Source organism: Corvus cornix, chromosome 1A (genome assembly GCF_000738735.6).
Source record: "Corvus cornix cornix isolate S_Up_H32 chromosome 1A, ASM73873v5, whole genome shotgun sequence".
NCBI lineage: Eukaryota > Metazoa > Chordata > Aves > Passeriformes > Corvidae > Corvus > Corvus cornix.
Genome location: NC_047057.1, coordinates 47,021,749 through 47,044,966, shown reverse-complemented (window position 1 = coordinate 47,044,966; position 23,218 = coordinate 47,021,749). Strand labels below are relative to the sequence as shown.

Below are 23,218 nucleotides of genomic sequence, written 5' to 3'. Positions count from 1 at the left end.
TGAAATCAACTCGAATTTAGAAAGCCTAGAAAATACTATACTAACACATGAATTTATAGAAATTATTATATCTGCTTGTTTTGGCATAAATAAAAAGGTTCAAAAGGGTTGATTAAATAGAACAGGCAGACAGACTAATGTGCCTGTTCTCACCCTGCTTTTTTTTTTTACCAGTAACTGGTCCAGTATTAGCTACTTTAGGAATTTATAATCCTGTGAAAAACTGTGATCAAAGACCTTAAGAAACATGTGACTTTTACAGCAGTAGAGGGGTCTCTGCTACAAGAGAGAGTGTGAAGTTTCACCTGCACTTGGTTTCTTTTCCTGTTATATCTGAACCAGCCAAGTTCACTAAAACACCCTAATATGGAGTAACAAAAGAGCCAAGAAAAAGGAGCTTCAGGTGTACTACAACTAACTGCTCCATACTGCTAAATAGCTGTTATGATACACAGCCTTTCTAGCAGGTCAGCTAGGGTATGTTACAAACTACTGCAAATAAAGTCTTATACACAAGAGTTCTCTGCACTTGGAAACCACTTTCTTTCCCCAACCCCACCAGAGAGCTGTATCTGTAAATTACATGAGGAAACTAGGAAAATTCTGTAATTATCTACTTGCTACTGATAGATTAAAAGCAAACAAAGAACAGGAATTATTTTTTCAAACAGAATATAAAAGGGATTCATTGAGAGACCTGTACTCTAGATGCAGGTTAAAAAAAAGAATAATCAATAAATTGGAAACTATTAAGTCAGCACACAAAAAATGAGTTATGAGGTCATCTCCTGACTTTAAAATTATTTGTACTTCTGAGGCAGTTAGAGCACTAAAATAAATACAAATAATACAAACCCATAACCCAGCAAACTAAACCAGAACTGAGACTTCAGCTGATTTCTGGCAGCAAAAAAAGACGAAGTAATCTATCCTTGTGCAAATGATTCTTTTTCCAAAATGTATCAAAGCTGACATGTAGATCAGCTGAGAAGTGTTTGCAGTGCAGCAACTGCTGCTATCTAATTGTCAGCCAGTCAACTAACAATGTTTTCCATAACAAGAGATTAAAACCAACTCAAAGGATCTTTCCATAGTTACTACAGCTGATGTTTATTCTGGTTTTAGCACGGTGTTTGCCAAAAATATTTTTAGATTAATTGGTTCTACAGTTGCACACATAAAAAGAACATAAATATCAATTCTGTTACCTTAAAACATATGGGGGAAGTGCATGGCCTGGGCTGTGCATCAACCAGCACCACACAACCTGCTCTTCAGAAGCTGAACAAGAGATCTACAAGTCTTCTACAAACAGAAAAAGTTCCGCTTTCAAACTGTTAACTACACTTAAAATAATGCAATACTTTTGCAAACCTAGAATCAATCTCTATGAACACATTTTTTTCAACACTAAAGGATTTTTCTGGTCCCCCAGTCCATAAGAGTCTTGTTACTGACTCCTCAAAGTAGAAGTTTTTACAATTGAGCGGTAGAGTTGAAAAGTGGTATCTTCTTGTTTTTCAGAAAGTTCTACATAGTTTAGGGGAAAGTGAGCAAAATTGCAGCTGTGGATGCTGTACTTTTTTTACTCCATGCCAGAAACAACTTTTTTTTTTTAGTGCAACCAGTATCAGTCATTTTAGGCTAAACACTTTGCCATTGCCAGCATAAAGAGTTTTGAACTACTTGCATTTGTAGTCTGGACCAGGTTTATACTTGAATCAGCCTGAAGACCCTACAGCAGTACTGTAGCTGCAAAAAGCCTTCAAAGAGGACAACGTACAGAAAAGTAACAGCCAAAATTAGCTCTTGTACTATAGCATCAAAAAAACCACTAACTTTTTCTAGGTCACTTTCTTACAATAAAGCTAGTACTTCTAAAGCCCATGAAAAGAAAATAATGCTGGCAACATCTCAAGAGGCAGTTTTCTCTACCTCAAGGCTACAAAGAGCTAACAGAGACTTCCTACCTGCAGTTGGTTATACATGTAATACAATTTTTTTCCCGTTACAAGAAGAGTGTTTGGGACAAGCTAAACTGGAGAATGGAAGGACTTCAAACCACAGAAATAAATTTTTAATCAAGACAATTATTGTTACAATTAGCTCCTTAGTTGTAATGTTTGATGCAAGAGGCTATTAATCCACTCAGGGCAGCCTGAACTGGCCTGACTGCACATTTATTTTTCTCCAACATCACAACCCTCAGAACCAGGATGAATCCTCTTACACACACTGCAAGCATCCATTCAGTGAAGATTAGCATAATATTAAGGCCATCTGAAGTACAGAAATGAACAGCACTGAATGTATTAAGGCCATCTGAAGTACAGAAATGAACAGCACTGAATGTTTATTGTGCAGCCATTCGGTTATGTGCAAGAGGGAACAACTCAGCAGGGACATCTGGCACAAATTACCATCATTACAGTTTTTTGCACGACTTTAAGAACTCTGGTCAACATCTGCATGCCAACGTGAAAGTCACAATGCACTTCCAGGGCCTATTCTTAAGTAAAGCCAGTCTGGCAAGAGTGAAGAACCAAAATACCAATCTGCTTTGGCACAAAATTAAGCGGGCACATAATACTCCACCTTCCTTATAAAGCTCAGTATTTACAAGGCTAAATATCCAGTTACTTTATTTTAATGGAAAGGACCTATTTAAAACAACATTCCTCCCTCCATTCATAAACCTAGTATGACAGTCAAGAGATTAGGTCTACTGCTTGTTGCTGGCTATTCCCTTTTCCTGTTTTGACTCAGAGAAGCTGAGAGCATGAATTAAGTCATATTCATGGCTGTCCCTATTCACCTACCTGATATAGGGATCCCTCCCAGACCTGTGCTGTGTTGTGGTGGGAGATTCAAGTCCAAGAAATTACTATTTGAGGTGGGATTTGCTGTGTGGTTCAAGTGCATGATGCTATTGCGTGGGAAGGCCATCCAAGGATAGCGAGCTGCTTGGCCTGGAAAACTGAAGGAGTTGTAAACTGCTCGATGCTGTTGAAACTGTGGAAACCTCTGTGGCATGACTGGAAAGGTGCTACTGAGAGAGTTGGCATTTGTGGGTGCAGCAGGATGCAGGAATCCAGAACCTGGCCCTTTGGCAGTTGTAGTGTGTGGGGTAGGGTTCTGAAGAGATGTGGGCGAAAGGGAAGGTTGGTCTTGGACTGACAGTTCCTTCTCAATCAGGTCTGCTAAGGCTTTGCGGGTGATGTCAAAGGGATCAAACCCTAAGTCGTCCTCTTGCTGTTTGGAGGAACCAAACCCAAAAGCTGCTTGCCAGTCTGTGGAGGAGGATACTGGTATAGTTTCTGTTGGAGAAGAAAGGAACAGGATTTAGAACGAGAATTAGAAATTATTTATCCATATAAAAACTTCAGCCTGTGTATCTGACTGTGGTCTATTATCTTTCACATAATACTACTTTATACGTTCCCCAAAGACACCTTACTCATCACCTTAGAATGCCATTTTGAGAACAAACTGTCACAGATTTCTACTAAAGGTGAAGTGCTAGAACTAGCAAATAACATTTTTACTGCAGAACTGTTCTGTTCTTGAACTATAGAAAAACCTTATCCTAAGTATTTTCAGGAATAACCCCAAGTAGAAAAAGACCAACGAACACTTGCTTAGAGGCTTCTTTACCCCATATTACTTCATGGAAGTGTGAACAAACAGAATTTAAATCAAGTTGTTACTCAGTTCAGTATTTTGCTTTCACTATTAATGCTGTGCAAGAAAGATAAGCAGGACATTCCCTCTCAAAAGAAAGGACCTCAGAGCAGTTGTTCAAAACAAAAAAACCCTCAAAAAATCCCTTACTGTCTACCATTATGAAGAGAAGCAAGCCAAATTCTTGAGGAGACCCAATGATAAAATAAAAAAGGGAACTGCATCACAGGATATTGTTAAATACTGTGATGCAGTGCTGCAAAAAATATTATCAGAATTTGTCTTCATTTTCAATTACTACTTCTTTTCATTATAGCGTTAAGTTTCTTGTTCAGGTCTGGGTCTATGTTCAAAGTATTTTTCCTCAAAATTGTGGTCAAGCAAGCTGCTAAGTATAGGGTAGCATCACTTGCAACATTAACTCCCTCTGCTGGTAGGGACCTGGTCTGCCGCTTTAAGGAGGTTCAGTATCCTCTCGGAGAAGGAATCTACGCTTCTGTTTTCACTCTAAAATCCATGCTGAAAAAGAGTTGCTAGACCAATAAGAACTTGTCCTTTGCATTCTTATTTAAACAGCAACCAACTTTATATTAACTATGATCTCTACTACCTGAAAATTGTCTCTCGCTGCTACTTAGTCCTCACAAAATTGCTGCATCAAGTACCTTAGCAGCAAGTAATTTCCTTGGTAATAAATATTGTTTACAAACAAAATTATGATATCCAGGAGCAAGATAAACATCAGAAGATGACTAATCACTAAGTAAACCAACTCTGTCATAACATTGTTTGAATTCCATTTTTTACTGATACAGTTTAATTTAATTTTCTAACAATTCCCTCAGACCTACAATTTGTGAGCTCTTAAATACTGTTAACCACTCCCAAGACTCTATCATTGCAACTAAAACGATGTTTCATGCATGAGACATGGTATTTCATAGGAAAGTACCTGGAAAATACAGGTATCTTTCAGGTGATGAAATTAAACATAACTTGTCTGAATTCATAGAATCTGACCTCAGAAAGAGAAAGATTAGGCACCTTCAGATAACTATGCAGGATACTAAAGAAAATTCTGAATTCTACAGAACAGCTTCTGATATTAGAACTACAGATTATCACAGCAATATATACTGATACCCTATATTTTCCCCATTCTCAATAAAAACCTGTAACACTAAATATTAAAGCATACATGTGACATCCTATACATGTTGCTAAGAAAAACTAAAGTAAGTACTCTCAATTCAGCCATGCAGCTTGAAAGCTCTGTAAAGTTTCTTTAAGAAGAAACCCTTAGGTCAGTGCAATTCATTTGCAGTTAAGTGACAAATCTTTTTGCCATTTTTAAGGGGGGAAAACACAGTATGGAATAAGTCCTAGACTTTCAGGTTCTACAGAGTTTTAAGCCCTGTACAACTCCATACAAGTTTAAGCAATTGCAATACCAAGCCATGTAACTTGTGGATGTACCTGATGTGAAGAGGCTCTGTGGTTCTGGTGCTGTGGGCCAGTCACTTGAAGTCTGTGGAGAGCTGGGGAATGGAGGAAGCCCACTAGGGATGGGGTTAGGGTGCCGGAAGTTGTCAGAGAAGAGTGACTGTGATTCTGTTACAGCCCCTTCAAAAGGGGACCGTGCACTGTGATTAGATGAACTGATGGGTATAACTGGATTGGGTTTTGTTAAACCAGGTGGTGGTGAAGGTGTGTCACTGTTTGTTATCTACAGGCAAGAGAAAAAGAGAAAAATTAGGACATGAGTTTATATATAAAATATTCACTAATTCAGATAAAAAATTTCCTCAAAACTTTTGGCCACAATTGGGTTTGTTAAGATAAAGCTCAGCACAAGGTCAAACAAAAAATCAACTTAGAGATAGCCTTTTAAAATTTTATTTAAAATTATCACAGACGAAACTAGGGTGGAAAATGACATTTGAAATCATTGAGTCCAACCTATGACTGAACACCACCTTGTCAACTAGACCACGGCACCAAGTGCCACATCCAGTCCTTTCTTAAACACCTCCAGAGACGGAGACTCCACCACCTCCTGGCCCATTAATCCATTCCCAATGGATTAATGCCCAATTATGATACACTTCAGAAAATACTTGCTTCTCCAACTGCAAGTTGCATTAAGTCCTCAAACCCACTTGTTACTTTCAGAGCACTTATCTTTGTGTCTTACCTGCTGAGAGCTGTCACCATTTCCTATACTGAGGGAATCTGAAGGTTTATCGATAGGGCTGCAAAAGTGGAAGGGAAAAAGACAGTAAGACACTCAAGTATTTAACATGAAAAATCAACATTTGCTTTTGCAGTGGAAGACAAGCCTTAAAATAAAAACAAAGCAAAATTAAGAAGTAGGAATTAAGATGGAAAAAAGTCCACTTATTTTTTTTATGAGACTGCTTTTTTAATCATAAGCATTCCAATCATTTGTCATATACTGTAATACTTCTTTTCACCACCCTCCACTCTGCTTGCTGACCACCTTAAGGAATAAAAGAAAAGTTTTGAACATGTTCATAGCTACTCTATACCATACAAAAAGCCAGAACTCTATCCTACGGCAGTATTTTGTAACAGTCAGTTCCATCTATGATACTCCTGTAAAGAAACTTGAAAATATCTGTTTTCCAAATACACAAGTTTTCAGTTTCCATACAAATCCTAAATAAATCTGGGAGAGATAAAACATTAAATTAACGATTTAGTCTTAGTGGGAAGTTAAGCTTCCTACCAGCCTTTAAGATTTTAACCAGCAGACATTAGTCCCAAGTTAAAAAAATTGAGGTTTGAGATGACAGAAGGGGAAAAAAAACATAGCACAAAAAACTGCCAATAATAAGGATAATACTAAGATACAGCAGAAAACCACCTCAGAAAGCCATTCACTGCAAATTATTGTTTGAAATAAATGGCACATCTCAGGATTCAAGATTCTTATGGGCATCTGTGAGTTGCCTTAATTATGCTAAATACCGCACTAATGAAATGGTATTATTGAAGTTCACACTAAAACCTTTGCTTCACAACTTCAAGGTACTCTCTTTGTCATCTACCCGTAAGAAAAGATGCACAAGCATCAAGCTGCGCAGGCCAATACACAGATTCTACAAACAAGCACCAGAAGTAAGAACTTGAATTTCAGTTCCATTAAGAGGCCCCAATGTGATACAAGTCAAATTACAGTTACGATGTTAGCACAGGAAAAATACATGTAACAATTTCTTTTACCTGGGTGCAGACTTCAGATTCTAGATACACTTTGTTTTCAAACAGCCCTTGCTGCTGCAAAGTTTAATTACGGCATACAGCCATACAGTAAGGTCAACAATTCGTAAGATTGCTTCCACTGATAATTCTTCCCCTCACCCCAAAATGACTAATCGAAACCCAGCAGAATTACTTCTCCATTCTAAAAGAAACTGTGTAAGAGTAATCATCAATAAATTTTTTTGTAAAAAAAGAGCACTGATTGGGTTAGTATCTCAAACAGATAAATTAAGCTGAAATATTTATGACTACAAATTATGAAATATTTATGACTACAAAAGAAAAACCACTGCATTACTCCAGTGAAGATTTACAAATACTCTCTACTTAGTGGTCCCACAGCATGAATAAAGCTCTTCCATTTGAAACAAACTGCTTTTGGTTAGCAATTTTAAATACCTATAGCACAGAAATTTGCTGTAGACTCTTCAATACACAATCAATTCTGATTGTAGAGCTGATATTCCAGTCAAATTCTTTCCCTACAGCTAACAGTCACAATACTGCAGTCTAAAAAGCTATGAGTAAGACAACTTTTACTGACAATCTAAATGATGAAAATGGTTGTTATACTTGAACCTGCCTAAGGAGCCTTTATTTGCAAGACAGACTTCCAGCCCTCAGGAACGAACAAGACTTATTGACTATAATATTTTTATTTACATTTAATACGTTCTTTTCAGGAAGAAAAGAAAATTGCACATCGCTACTGAGAGGCAATTCACAGGCTCTCTGATCACTCCTCAGTGGGACTGTTATTTAGCCTAACAAGAAGGTACCACTTTCAGCAACACACTCTATTTTAATGCATGGGTTCAATATTGATTTAAAATGAAGATTGGCTACTTACTCAGCAGCACCACTGCTTGAAATATTAGGGTTTACCTTGCTTTTCCCCCATCCAACCTCTGAATGAGCCAAATGTGTATTACCTAAAGGGGTCCATAAATAACAAACCAGCACAACTACAGACTAAAACTGGAACTGCAAGTGATGTGTAAGGTAGAAGAGGACACCGGTTCTATTCAAGAAGGGCATCAAAAAAGAAAAAATGTTGGCTGGCAATAAGAGGTTATTGTAAGCAGATGAACTACTTCCGCTACACAAAGAAGCCTCAGTTGAATCTGCTGCCCTGTTGTCCCTCCAAGTGGTAACTGGGGAACCCTTTGCTCTGGAGTTGTGTTTCTGGAACACATCACTAGAAGAAAACGACAGATATTTTAGCCCTAACATTTAACTTCCCTCTATTGAAGCTTTTCCAAGTGACAAGCCTCCTGATGTACAGCATGTGCTTTTGTGGAAGCTTCTGTATAGAAAAAAAGGAAGGGCTCAGCTCTGACTGGGACTGTGCAGCTGTACAAGCTGTTGATCCCCTGGTTATTCTGTTCCACTCAGCTCTTACCTGTGTTGTCACTTACTAACTTCATGTTAGGGTTCCCCTGCACAGTCTGCCAATCAGTCTTTTTAACATGGGCCATGCTAAGCCCAGCTTTTTGTGACCTGATCAGGATTTGAATCCAGCTCTCCAACCAGAGAGACTGAAGAATCATTCCCTCCACACCAATCAGTGAGAGAGAAAGCAAGCTATCTGAAGTATAAAAGGCAGTGCAATTACCCGAAATCTGAGTCTGCACCATCTGGAGTCATGTGTTCTGGGTCTGTGCCATTTTCTAATATAGGAGGCGTTTTCCTGTGTTCCATTGTTAAACCGTTGGCTGATTTACTTGAACTCTGTAATGATGGCCAGGCATCTTTGCTATTACTGTTGGGTCTGGAAAAAGGCAAGAGTAAAATAAAAAAAAAAAATAGAAGAGTTCAAGTTATGAAGAAAGTGTTTTAAAAATTGTAAACACTGGGGAAATAAATCCTTGTGCCAGACAATCCATAAGAATAGATTTATCTGGATATTATTTTTCAGATTTTAAATGGTGATGACTTAAAAAAATAATTAGTGGGATAGGTAGGGTAGAAAGAAAACCAGAGGGAAGTCTGTTTTCTTTGCTGAATAGATAGCTGCTTTGCCAATGCTAAAGTTCAAACGTGCCCATCTGGGGGAGAAGAAAAAAATGTAAATAAAAATGAAAAATGCCATCAACAGTTCAAGTGTCCAGACCTTTGCATACCTCATTTAGAATTACTTGCTTTAGCCCATAACTATTTTTAAGTTCTGTAAGTCACAAGCTAAGTCCTTCTTTTTTTAATATATGTTTTCTATTCCAGGCCCTATCAAGCCTGGCCACAACAGATGAAGTTTTATGTTTTACACCTACACAAGAGTCTACAGCTTTGCTAACGGACCATGAGATCAGCCAGACAAACACACTGTTCAAGTTACTGCTCCATTCATTTCTAGTTTAAAGCCATAATTACTTCCCTTTTATAAATTAACATTAAATTTCATTTTAGACTACACATTAGAACTGAAGAAAGTTCAAGAGAGGACTCAAAGCCCAAGTTTTTGCTGTAAATAGTTATATTCTGTACAAATGTAAGCAAAATGGAATATAGTCTATAACCAAATGGATTCAAATACAGTGTTGTCTGCTAACCCTGCAATCTTATTATAAAAGACCTGCTTTTGTGTTCTCAAGTTCTTTTATGTTAACTGTAGCTTTTCATTTGCTTCTATTAGGAGCTGGTTTTAGTGTCCAAGTCCTGTAAGGAAGCAGCTTTAACAAAGAAAAATTTTTAACATGTATGTCCCTCCTGATGTTCCCCTACATTAGTATGTTCCTATTACATGGTCCAACATTTACTCTACATCTTTAGGTCAATTTACTGATTTCACAGTCAGAACATGGAAATTTCAGTAACTGCTTATAGCAACACAAACATTTCCTACTTCTATTCAGATAAAATCAGTAATAGTAGCTACCCTCAAATCTCAGTATTTTAAGATTTGCTATTCTGTATCCATCTTTTCCCAACTACCTATACCATATGTACATAGATGAGAATCCTGACCTGATTTACAGATCTCATCTTGGCTTTGCACACATTTGGAGTAAGTTAGAGATAGTGAGTTGATTAGATATAGAACATCAGGGAATGATGACACAGCAGCAGCATGTCTGTCATTTAATATTCTCACTTGTACAAAAATGAACTGTAATCCAGATATATCACAACTGTCAATCCATTAACAGATTTATTTTAAATATCCAAATTTATGTTCACTGCCATGCAAAGCCATCTCTATACTAAAACTAACTTTAAAATGCCAGTTGAAAGTCAGTTTTGGATCCAAGGAGAAAGGGAAAGAGACAAATTGGTTTATGTTTGCGGGGGGGGGGGGGGGGGGGGGAGGGTTGGGTGTGGGGGAGGGCCTTTTTGTTTTGGTTAAGTTCTGGCTGCGTATCTCCGAAGGGCTGTTCTCCTAAAGATCAGCACATGCTTAACTGGTTTTTGTAGCACAAGAAAATGTTCATTTCAGTTCTTCAGAAAAATGTAATCAGGAAAATAAAAAAGCTTGATCTGTTTTAAATATGGAATATACCTCCAATTTTAAGAGAATGCAGTCACCATGACTTTCAAGTAACATACCAAGAGATGAGTAAACAAAGTGGCCCTAGGGGATTTTACCAGTTGTCTTCAGCAGGAACAAAAAGGTCCGCAAGTAGGACCTTTCAAATTAGAGCAATTGTAGAAAAACACTTATTGGAGTTTAACAAACTGTTTTCTACTATTGGATATTTATAATTAAGCATCTACTACTTAGAACTCAATTTCTGTTCAATTCCATAACGAAACAGAAATCCTGCACTCCAGAAACACAAGAACCAGTACAGATTTGTCAGAGGCTCTGACAAACTGCTACAAATATGAGTATCATATCAATGAATCCTACAAAAACAAGAATCCAGTTGGGTAGAAACTGTGAAAGAACAATGTGCATTCACCAGTGCACCAGCTACATTTTGTACTGAGATGGGTCTTGAAGAAATATGTCAAAATCTCAGCTGCAAGAAATTCACTTTACAACCCTAAAGATGGTACCTAGGCATTAGCAAAGAACAGTGTCCATGTTGTGATTATGCTGTCCAACTGACAAGAGAAATTACCTCCAGAAATTACCACTTGTTGCCTTTAGAGCAACATCCCACTTTTTCCATAAGTGCTCAATGTTAGCACCACAGACTGGCCAAGCTCCAACTCTTAATTGCTTCCTAAAGGCTTAAAAGTTTGCTGTAGTTTCAGATAGCGCATTCTTCCCTCGCTGGTATAATTTGTTTTGCTGGGATCTAACTAGGTTTCAAATTAAAATTAGTTCAGATTTCAAACAAAATAATCAATTCCCAAATTCAAGAAGTGATGTATTTGTTTTGCTTGCTGTACTTTACCTTCGAAGTCAATATTGAACCAGTGCCTGAGAAACAAGGAGCAGCACTGTCCTTAAGAAAAAAGATCCCTCTAGAAGCCCTGACCACTTGCAGTCAAAGTGCGTATGACACAGCCTCCAGAAATTAAAGAAAATAGCCCCAGTACACCAGCTGGAATACCAGTTCTCAGAATTGTATTCTGCCTATTCAAGATCCACTGATATTATTTTAGATACAGTACCCACTTTCTTGCTTAGACTGCTGTGCAAGCAAGTGCACTGTACAAGCTGTGCAAGCAGTGCACTGGCAAACTATTGTCTGAAAAATTCAGTAGTGCATAAACTGGCACACAACACAAACCCTGAATACAAGGCCAAGGTACGTATGAAGTGCAGTCTAACCTTCACATTTCACTCTCCCCATCTCCTTCATCAAAATCCTACAAAAAGGAGTGGAAGAAATTGTCAACAGTTTTTATTTCTTTATCTTAAATATGCCATTTGAATGAATAATTAAGGACTGGTAACCTCAGACTTTAATTTATCTTTGTGTGACTGTATACTCATATGGACAGAAATCTTTTCACAACTTACTTAACAAACTACTTCAACAGAATATTATTTTAGCAAGCCATAATAAGTGATATCTGTAATTACAACATAGTAAAAAATATATGGACTGAACTATAAATCATGATGTAAAAAAAGCATATCAAGATTATAAGGCGTCTCAGAAATAAGAATACAGACTGCACTCATAATGACACCATACCAAGAAAGTAGGCATCTGGTCTTTAACAAATACATTTGGTTTGCAAATATAAAATACAAGGTCTTCTTCCAGAATAAGAATATCTTGTTCTGAACTATTGATCCAAATGCAGAAACACATTTCTTTCCTAAGACAGACACTCACTTTGTTTTAAAACAAAGTGGTGCATGTGTCCTGGTTCTGGCCAGGACAGGGTTAAATTTTTGCAGTAGCCAGGAAAGGGCATGGCTAGGACATGGGAGGCATCAATTCTGTACCACCTTAGGTAATTTTCTGGGGTCTGGGGAAGGGTTCTGTTATGGGTCAGCATAGCCTGGCACAGGGAGTGGTCAGTACTGCTGGGGGTTTCCATAGGGTGAGCAATCACTTGTGAACCATTCACTCCTTTCTTGTACCCTCTGTCATTTGTACTGTTACTGGTTTTTTATCTCATTGCTGTTTCCAGGAAATTGTTCTGACCTTTACCTTCTGTGCCTCCAGTTCTCCCCTCCTGTCTGGTGCAGGGGAAGGCAAGTGGAAGGAGTGAGCAAGTGGTGTGTGGTTTGGAGTGGCTTCAGTGGGAACACTAAATTGGAGAATACCAGTCCTAAACAACAATATGTCTCTCCACAGAGAAAACCTGTCAGATTTTATAATATAATAGGTACTTAAAAGAGTACGCAACTTGGGGGATCAAACAGGAATAAAAGTTTTCATTGGAATAATCAGAAAGCATAACCAGGCAGTCCAGCATCAGTAGTTACACATCATACCTCTGCAGTGCTGTCACTTTGTTCTTGTTCTTGTCAACTGTACCCGTAGATAACTGGAGGAAGTTGGGGTTTAGTTTGTATAATTCTTGCAGTAGTTTCTGTTCATATTCCTGGTGCTTTCCCGCCTAAGGAAAGAGAAACTCACAATGAATGAATACTGGTTTAAGATATATTTTTACAGTTATAATTTTTTTAATATATAATATACCCAAGTATAAATAATATACCCCAAGTATAAATAATATGCCCATATATATAATACGTCCCAAAGCTTAGTAATTTAGCCTTTACAACTCATCAGGTCACTCCTTTCAAACTCAAAACAGTGCTTCTCACTCTCAGCACAGATGTGATCTCAATGGCTCTAAAGGTTGCCTAGAAATCACTTGGATGTACCTACCAATTTATAATTTTTTGAGACTTCTAAAGCAGAAAAACACCTACAACCTTATGAAAATTTGCTCCTCAGTTCTAATCAAGACCTTCACAAATACACCTTAGAAATCACAAACAGCTACATCTCTAAGGCAGTCTGTGTTTCATGTATCAACCATACTAAGCTTTTCAGAAGATGGGAAGGAACAAAGAGTTCCTTTTAAACAAAAACTTCTTCCAAAATGAAAGTAATTTTATATTGGCTTAATAAAACAGCTGAGGTTTAAGCAATAACTGATAAATCACTTTTAATAGCTGAGGAATTGAAATATTCTTTCAGTTAACTGAATCAATTGAGAACAACTTTTTGTTTTCAGAAATTGAGGAGGTCCAATCCAACTCCCAAATACTAGAATCTGACAAGTGAAGAGAGTATTTTTTAGTCTTGCTTGCAGATAACATTCTGTGGCTTAATATATAAAATAAAACCAGCAAGATCTACTTCTACCTCCAATATTTAAAGTAACATCTGAAATTCAAGATGAGCATTCATGGTTTTTGTAGGTTGTTATGACACTCCAACCTAAGAATTATTACTTGCAAGTGAAGTATTGTTATGAGTTGAATCAAGATGCAAAATAAAACAGTGAATTTGAAGTTGTCAATAGCTTTTATCTAGTTTCCAGATACTAGAAGATATCCTCTAGCAAAGGAAACAAGTGCCAAGATTTATGGTCAGGTCTTCTGAATCTTAAGTCTGAAACACGGAAGTTATTATCTGTGACATTTTCAGTATTGATTTAAAAGCTCTCACATTACTTGTACTTCTAAAACTAAACTTCTTTTTTTTTTTACATTACTGAATTCCTTAATATTTTGTTGGAACAGGAATGGAATTAGTCCACAGGCAACATGGACATACCCCTAGAAAAATTTTACAACCTAAAAATATAGCATGTTTTTTCTTAAAAAATTAAGCGTGAATATCTGACAAATACAAAAAATAGTACTGCTGATAAACTATATTCCCTTATGGGTTCCTTTAGAAGAGCAACTGCATATCTCACTGGAACACTTCAAGTTAAACACTATCTATGCCTCCATTCTTTTGCTACTTAATTGTCCAGTTCTCCATTACTGTTTGATTCTGAAAATGTCCTTATGTAGTCAACTTATACAACTCTCAGGAAGGGTTGAAATAACCAGTGCGCGCATCATCCTACCCGCTTTGTCAGTGCCTACACCCAAGCTGCTACCCATAGTAGGAAAAACTGTGGTTCTATAGTATGGCTCACCTAAACACACACCTTGAGATATTCTGCACCCTGGAAAAGCTTCTTTCACCATCCAACTATGACTACAGCTAGGTTGATGCACAGATTTGCACTGCAAACGTTAAGCAGCTGAGTAAGAAGAAACCTCTCTGGATCTCTCAACTTGCTTCAGTGACAAAAGACTGAATATCACGGCCAGGTACATCAGAGGTCAGTCTTAAATTCATTTACTTGCCACATAAATGCAAGAAAGAAACAAGATTAAAAACCTATATAGGAGCTTGCAGTAATTGCGTTTTATTTATAACAGACAACCCAGAGGCCAAACTTAGCAACTCCAACCCACCTACAATTCCCAGCTTCACTTTCAGACACTTCCTGGAGTTCAACCAATTCTTTTTAGTTTGCTACAATATTTAGCTCTATTAATTATTTAACCTAGAATACAAATTCATCCATTGACAATTTTTTTTTTAAATACAGAGTCAAAGTCTGCAACAATGAACATTCAATCTCATTAAATGGACCTGGAAATTCACTGACACTAACCCAAATGCAGGAAAGCTGGCACACTGAAAGAACAATGTACTTGGCAGTTGTGTAATTTCCAATTACTTTTAAGAAAGCAATAAGAAATTTTTTTAAAGTTTAAGCAATATAACAAGGAACAGGGAAGGAAGATTCATGCAAGCCACCCAGATGAAGTAAAATCCACTCAAGACTTCTGAAGAAACTCATACATGAAAATTAAATCCTGACCAAGGTATGTAGCCTATCAATTTTAACCAGCAGTCAGGCCAGAGGACTGACAGTTTGCCACTGACTCCTACAAAAAGGGCTGTAGAAAAGATTCTGTGAACTACAGGCTGCTAAGTAAATCTTCATCCTTCCAAAGGTTACTAACTAATAATTTTTTAAAATAGAAGTTCATGGGTAAACACAAGCCAGTGGGATTGAATCTGAGTATCTATTTTAAAGGGAAACCCTGTTTCACTAACATGAATTCTTTATAGAGTCAGTAAGCATAAATAAAGAGGATCCACAAAACTTTAAAAGACATCTTTGGTAAGGTTTCACACCAGTTATTTACTAATCTGCCATGGAAGAGAGAAAAGGTTCCTGTGTGAATTGAAGCTGGTTCAAAGGTAGAACTCTTAGGGTGCAGAAGCAAGCAATGAGGACTGATGACTAGTGTCAGTTCTATACAACACCATCAGCATGCATGAGAAAGGACTGAAAAGCAAGTTCTTTGCTGACAATATCAAGCTTTTTGGGTAATAAACTGCCATGCTGATAATGAAGAGCTCCAAAAGAATCACAGAGAAACTGGCAAACAAGCAAACGGTGGCAAATCAGCTTCACCAGGGACATGTCAGATGACACAAGAAGGGAAAAGCAGTCTAGATGATAGTAACCCTCTACTGATCTGTGAACTGGCTGTTACAGCTCAGAAAAAAAATGCTGAGGTTACTGCCAACAGACCTCTGAAACTGTTAGTTGATTATGTACTAGCTTCAGAAGATGTGCTGGGTATCATTAAAAAGGCCACTTCAAATAAACTAAACCAAAATTTTTAAGAAGCACATATCACACTACATATAAGACACTGAGAACTGAGAAATTAAACTTGGCTTCCCCCACATCATGCATCTGAGCTCTGCATCTCAAGGAGGACATAGCTAGAAAATACAGAGAAGTGCAAGAGAAATTATCACAGAAATGGAGCAACTGCTTTAAAAAAAAGTTTAAAAGCCCAGAAACTATGATTTGGAGAGAAAGGTGGGAGATACTAGATGAAGTTTTGCCACATCACAAAGGCAATGAATAAGGTGAATAAGGGGTTTTGCTTTCAGCAAGCACTACAAAGCTAAGATTAAGGGACACTTGACAAAAGTAACTAGAGAGCAGTTTAACACTGGCAAAAGAAAGCACTTTACAAAACAGCTGGTGAATTTCTGGGGCTTGCTGCCACAAAAGACTAAAGGGTTGGCAGTACCAACAGGTTCAAAATTGATTAAATAAATTCATGGCTGACAGCTCTATAAAAAACTAAGACGACCAGACAGAACATACCCTCAAACATGTCTACGTAACAGATCTAGGTGGTGAGAGAAATACAGGGAAACAAACAGGGAAGGTGGCCTGGTTTGCAACTTGTCCTTGGAATTTTTCCTTCTATTGCAATTATCTGCTGAAATCCTCAGAAATAATTTGTAGAAAGTATTTAATAGATATGAACATTCTTCCTTATTTTCTGGCTTACAGCAGCCTAACACATCAAAAAAATTCTACTAGAACAACATTTGTGCTGGCACTAGGGGTGAAGACTCTCTGCTTCATGGACAGACCACATGCAAGAACTACAGCATGGATGCAAGGCTGGCATACCTGAGACTGAGTTTAAAAGCTTTACCATACCTCATGTAGAAGGACAGAGCCAGACCCTAAAGACCTCAGAATCCACCACATTTGAGACAGTAAAGCTATCCATTTACTTGGTTCCCTACCCTAGACAGTAAGTATTTTGATACTGAGATAGTAAAAAAAAAAAAAATCCCAGCATTGTTTTTTATGTACTACTATAGTTACTCTCAATGTTTTATTTGCAAATGGTTTCTAAACACTTCATAGGCTAAAAGGGTTACTGGGATTCAGACAGCATGGTCAATCACAGCACAAGAGTCAATCCATGGTAACTGTCCACACATACCAATTTTACAGGAAAACCCATATTTGTAGTAGCTTCTTTCATACAGATCTAAAATAACATTACCTTACATTAGTACGAAAAAAGGGGAAGCAGTTAGCTCAGGTTATTTGAATTCTTGGTTAAGAGTTTAATCTCCATCTTTTTGCCTCATGAATACTCACCTGACTTCTCAGACTTTAAAAACAGCATGCAATAGAAAAAATTGCACTACCTGTTCTTTGCAATATCCAACTGGTTGATCACCTCTTGGAGTTCAAAATTCAGCACTGCCATAACATTCAGCAAACACACTGCACACATTAGACTAAATCACAGACAGTAAAACATCCATGCCACATTTCATGCGTTTCCCATTCACTACACTTACCTGCATTTCTTCTTTTGTGAAACTGGCCGCTTCATCACCTAGCTCATGTAGATACATGCAGTCTGGTTTTGGACACTGCATATTTTTTAGAAAATAACTGCAATATTTTGTTGTACCTAATGATGCCTGAAGGAAAAAAAAAATTAATTAAGTACTGGAGGTTAAGAATGTCTTAAACCATATAAGATAAAAAAGTTATATTTAAAAAAAGTTACCTCAAGATTTGAAATTCCATCATAATGCATTTTTGATGCAGATGGAATAAAAAGTCCATTTGTAAGAAATCTACATATTCTTGAAGATTAGATAATTAGGATGCATTTTTATTTTCATCCAATCTAAATAAATTCCACAGTAAGAGCCTCAGTAAATATTTGCATAATCATAAGGAGACAAGCAGCAGGGTCAGGAAACAAATATTAACTAGATTTTTTAGAGCCACCAATTTGGCCAAATCAGCCTGAACACCTGTTTACAAAGACACCAAAAGGAAAATAAAAAAATCAATTTCCCAGGGAGCTTTTGAGAGGTGTGGCTTATAGACTGCAAAAATGTTCTGTAAAAGCAAACAGTGAGTTTTCACACTGTACTATTATGCTATACAACAGAAAAGCCACTGTGAGGATGGGGAGGAGGTACATATCTTTCTCTCAAACTTTGTTTTAAGAAGTTACCTGCTAACCCACCAAAACACTGCCTGCTGGTTGCTCACTGAACTCCCACTTTGAGATTATTACCAGGAAAAGAAGTCAAAAGCCAATGCACTGGACATTCTTGTTCAGCAATACAAGCATACCCACACAAACAAAGTTGTATACGATGCCCTGATACTAGTGGTCTCGAACATACACATGAAAACATAAAAATATTACCACCTTAAGTGTTCTGCCGTCTACCACCACATTATTGACGCACTGTATGGCTCGGAGGGCATCTTCTGACCGGATATAGGTTACATATGCACTGGCACTTGGACCCTAGAAAGAGAACGTACACTATTTACTTGTTATTCTTCTTTCCCCAGACGGATCTGATCATTGAGTCACCTTCTTAGCCGCTCACTTCATAAACTGGTATATTCAGGGCTCAATGTTTTTAACAAGAAACTGACAAAAAAGGCAGAAGTCATAAAAACTCGTATGTGATGCATAAAGAATGAAGAAAAGAAGAAATGCATCAGTATGTTGCATGACTGTTCTAAAAATACTTAAAAGGCATTTTACCCCCAAAATGCAGATTAGTGACTAAATGCCATATTGCTGCTGCTTTAAAGTTTCTCACCCTGTCTCCCAATTTTCTGTGCTGCATTTTGCATCCAGCTTTGAGAGTCTGGCTGGAAAATGCCCCAGTAACTTAACAGTAATTTGATTCTTGCAATGCCTTTTTTTTTTTTTTCACTCTTACCTATTGCTTAATCAGAAATAGGGAGCCCTAGATTCCCTCTGCACATGTGTATTCTCTAAAGGAATTAAAATTAAAAAATTACAAAGCCCTCTGACTTACCTGTGAGCCTGCATATGATGTGCTGTTATTAATGACAACTTTATGTATTTTACCGAACTTCCCAAAATATTCTGGTCGTTTCAAAACCTGCAAGAAAAGAAAGTTCAAGTGGTATATGTATAATTCCTACAGAGGTGTACTTATTCTTCTGTGAAACTGTGCAGCTAAAAACCTTTAATAAAAAACAGGTCTCTCCTACAAAGAGGAGCATATAGATTTAGATTTGTTTTCCCACGTAAAAACAGTTACTTGCAATACAAAGTGTGTTGCCACTGCAGAATTTTAATGACAAATATCCCACATTTTACGTTGTATTTTAAAAAATCCTTTCAGTACTCTGATTACCCAAACCCCACACTGGCAAAATATATCCCATTCAGCATAAGAAGTTCCTGTATATATCTATTTTATAAATTGTTTTAAAAAATAAAAATCACTAGTTCATTCTAGTTTCCACATAACCATACACCTTAAACTTGCATCCAGCTATATTAATTACTAGCTACAAAATGCTGAATCCTGACTGCCTTGCCCCACACTCCAAAGAAAAAGGGAGTAAACCAATTAGCTCAAGTGGTCACAAGTTTTCCAAAGACCAGACTAAGCAGAGGACGACAATATAGGAAAATTTCCAGGGGCAAGAAAAAACATTTCAGAATCAACATCATGCCAAAATGAATGAGTGACTATCACACCTGTAAAGGAAAAAAAATACCTGTCTTGCCCTTCCTGGAATCAGTTAGTACTAACACATCATTTAGGCACCCTGTGCAAAGCAAGAACATCACCAGCATATTAAGGAACTCTGCTGAATAACCGTTACCTGTGTGCCAATGAACTATCTGACTCATTTACACCAAAAGCCTTTTTTTTTCCATTTCTGTGATGGAAGAAGATGCAAAAGTACTGACTACTCAGACTGAAGCTAGACAAAATAAGGGCATTTCTAGTTCTAGACAATAATCTGAGAGGTTATAAAGGAAGATTTGTTTCCCCTACTCCATCTTGGATAGGGCAGTTAAACTGTACTGATCCAAGAACTAAACTACCACCTCTCCCTTCCCAAGCAAGCATCAATATCTTCAAGAACTAAGAGCATCACACTTGGAACATCCCAAAGAACCACAGGGCACATTGTATAGACAACCGGTCATTCACTGGTCTCTTCTGACTGCTCTTCACTTGGTCTACACCCTCTTGAAACATACTACACCCACCCTCCAGGCATCCATCCAGAAGAGAGTGACAATCCTGAAGAAACTTCCCTTTTACTCAAGCATATTGCAGACTATAATCCTGGCACAATATGACAGCATAGCCTTCACAAGTTTCGTAAGAGCATGTCAACCCAAGAGCATCCACCTGTACTCCACTATGATCCACAGACCTATTTCCAGAAACAGCACATAACAGCCAAGCTCCCATTCCAAATAATCTCAATTTATGAAAGACTTTTGCCTGCTTAAGTAGAAAACTTGAATATATTGTATATTTTTTTAGCTCATCTCTCTCAGGCTAGGTTTCTTGGAGATAAGTCACCTTGTGCTACATTCAATATTCAGTAAGTACATATTTTCTCATATGTCACTGAGAATACTGCTACCAAAACACCTAATACAGCACATCCCCATCCCCCAATAAACCCATTCCTAGTTACTTCAAGTATTCAGTGTAGAATTATCTGAGGTTTAAAAAAGTTTCTTAAATCAACTGTATTTACCACTATTTCTCTTAATTACAAATCCTCCATCTGGTCAAAGAAACCAAATTTCAATAACAAATTTATATTGCATTTTTCAATGATAAATAGCCCCAAGCCAGTGCTGACAGTTGCTTGCAAATACTTGCTGCTATATTTTAGTACATACTGAAGTGTTATACACCAGATCAGTTTTAACTTGATTTTTTCTCTTCCCTTATCCTGTTTTTTTCCTCCTTCACTAAAAGCAGCTTTTTACATTTGTTCTTTGGTCTACCAAAGTACAGACCATACTCTGAGACCTCAGAAAGAGCCACTTCTGTTTGAGAGCTCTCTAGATAATTTAGTCTGATAAGGTGTATTTAATCTGGCACCATAATTTTGAAGACATTTATCTTATCCTGTAGTACATTTCCTCCATATTCTAATTCAAGATACTTTCACTCATTAGCACTTATTCCATTGGCCGCCTGCAGCTATGACTGATGATGGAAGTAAATAAAACATTTTAAACACAATCAGTTTTCTCAGATGAAAACCTTATTTCTGATGATGCAGAGTAGCAAACCAACTCTTTCCGAGGTCTTCCTCTTATTTTTTCCCCCACAACTTCTTAAGGACATCATCCTTATGTTCCTTCCTAGTGTATACTTCCAAGTGTTGGCTTTTTTCTTCTGTCCCTACAGGTTTGTGTGATACTGTGTATCAGTTATTTGTAATCCAACCAAGCTCCCATTTTAGAATGGGTGATTCATGATATAGCTGTATAATGCCAGCAGATCCAACCTAGGAAAATGAGCACCTAAAAAGTCCTTATGCTTATTTTTAGCTTAAAAACCAAGCTCCCATTATTAAACAAATACAAAGAACAACATCTCCCCCCTTCCCCCGCAAAAAAAAAAAAAAAAAAAAAAAAGAAAAAAAAGAAAAAAAAAGAAAAAACCCACAGAGCATCTATACTCCCTAAAACAGAGACAAACACTTATTGATGTTATTTTGGAGGAGGAAGCTAAGTTCCCTTAAGAAGAGGGGGCCTCACAGCAGTGACCCTTTTCAACACAGCTTCCTTTTATACCCTTCAGGGAGACACAAGGGTATTCCAATGTTTCATGGCAGCAAGTTAAGAGCAAGATCTGCAAGTGTGAACTGCTCACCTCTGGATCTGCTAGGCGCTGAGATAGCCCTACCACGAAGACAAGGTTCTTCTGTACAACCCGTACACTGGCCAAATGTTTGCGATTCTCTGATATCTTCTGTTTCCTCTCATTTTGTTTCTGTTTCTTTTCATTTTTTATCCTCTGCAGCTCTTCCTGGGAGAGTGGTTTGTACACTGCTGGATCTTCTGGATATGGCTAAACACAACAAATAGTATTAAAACCAACCAATATAAGAAACAACAGATTTGAAAGCCATTAATTATCATGTTTTAATTCAAAAATTTCTTTATTACACTGATTTGATTGTTAAGGCCACCCACATTATAGAGGGATATTCAGTCCCTTGGGGAAGGTAAACATCTTGCCCCTTTTCATGGAATTCTCCTATTTAAAGACATAATATTGATTTGGGCAACAGCCACATTCTAACCCAGATACCTAGTCAATTTGGTAAGATTACAAGCAGTTGCATGACAGCCAACACATCCTGTTATAATTTCGCTAACAGAGCTTAGTAAGGAGGGTGAAAGCATGCACTTTGTATTTATTGTCTGATACAAATCTGGGTACTTAAACATATTCAAGACTGAGATAAGAAATTAAAATATAAATGTAGTTTCAGTGGTCCACTAAGTTCAAGACAGTAACACTATTACACTATTCAAACTTTACATGGTTAATTTCTAGTGAAGAGACAGATTTCAACACAACTAATGCACAGTGACTTAACAGTATTCTTGCCATGCTTATGTACCAGTTTGAAATTTGGTCTCTCCCTCCCTACAATTAATTCCTCAAACAGACATAACACTGCATATTTTCATCTCAAAAGTATACAACAGAAGTACAAATGTTCTCAGAGTTACCTAGAAAGACTGCTCTATTCATGCTATAAAGGCACTAATTTGGCCTGGTCTTGCAGCCTCTGCCCCAGATTACTCCTCAGAGCAGTCCCACATTCCTTACCTGTCCCAGTTTTTTCAGACTGAAAAGTCAGGTCTCACACTGCACACAAAAAGCAATGCTAAGCACAAAAGCAAGTACATAAAATGTATCTCAAACAAAAAGAAGAGTTTCTAAACACCAAGAAGTAAAAAATGAGAAGAGTATGGGAGATGTGAATTAAGACAGAGATTTAAGACAAAGAAGCTAAGCTCAACAGTAAGTTAAACTAAGGTCTTTGCTTGCACTACCCAAAGGTTTCAGTGTGCAAGTCCAACAAAAATTAATTTAACTCTTTCCTGATTGTCCTGTGTTAATGACAAGAGTACAACTAGCTGTCATACTAAATAACCTGAGAAAAATCTACAGCAGATGAAAACGTT

The 23,218-nt window shown here is 37.4% G+C and overlaps 1 protein-coding gene across 4 annotated transcripts in view; it reads right to left on the bottom strand.

Annotated features, from left to right (window-relative positions):
• Nucleotides 1–23,218, bottom strand: part of CNOT4 (CCR4-NOT transcription complex subunit 4) — a 77,913-nt gene that overhangs the window by 15,291 nt on the left and 39,404 nt on the right. For 2 of the 4 annotated variants that reach the window (XM_039570977.1, XM_039570979.1), the window contains exons 3-11: nt 21,891–22,088; nt 19,038–19,124; nt 18,410–18,511; nt 17,535–17,660; nt 12,809–12,933; nt 8,582–8,737; nt 5,876–5,933; nt 5,158–5,407; nt 2,820–3,317 (exon numbers count right to left, since the gene is read on the bottom strand). In XM_039570977.1, the coding sequence (XP_039426911.1) occupies nt 2,820–3,317; nt 5,158–5,407; nt 5,876–5,933; nt 8,582–8,737; nt 12,809–12,933; nt 17,535–17,660; nt 18,410–18,511; nt 19,038–19,124; nt 21,891–22,088 (1,600 nt within the window). The remainder of the gene's footprint in view (nt 1–2,819; nt 3,318–5,157; nt 5,408–5,875; nt 5,934–8,581; nt 8,738–12,808; nt 12,934–17,534; nt 17,661–18,409; nt 18,512–19,037; nt 19,125–21,890; nt 22,089–23,218) is intronic. The other 2 variants (XM_039570978.1, XM_039570980.1) reach the window with 1 other exon arrangement.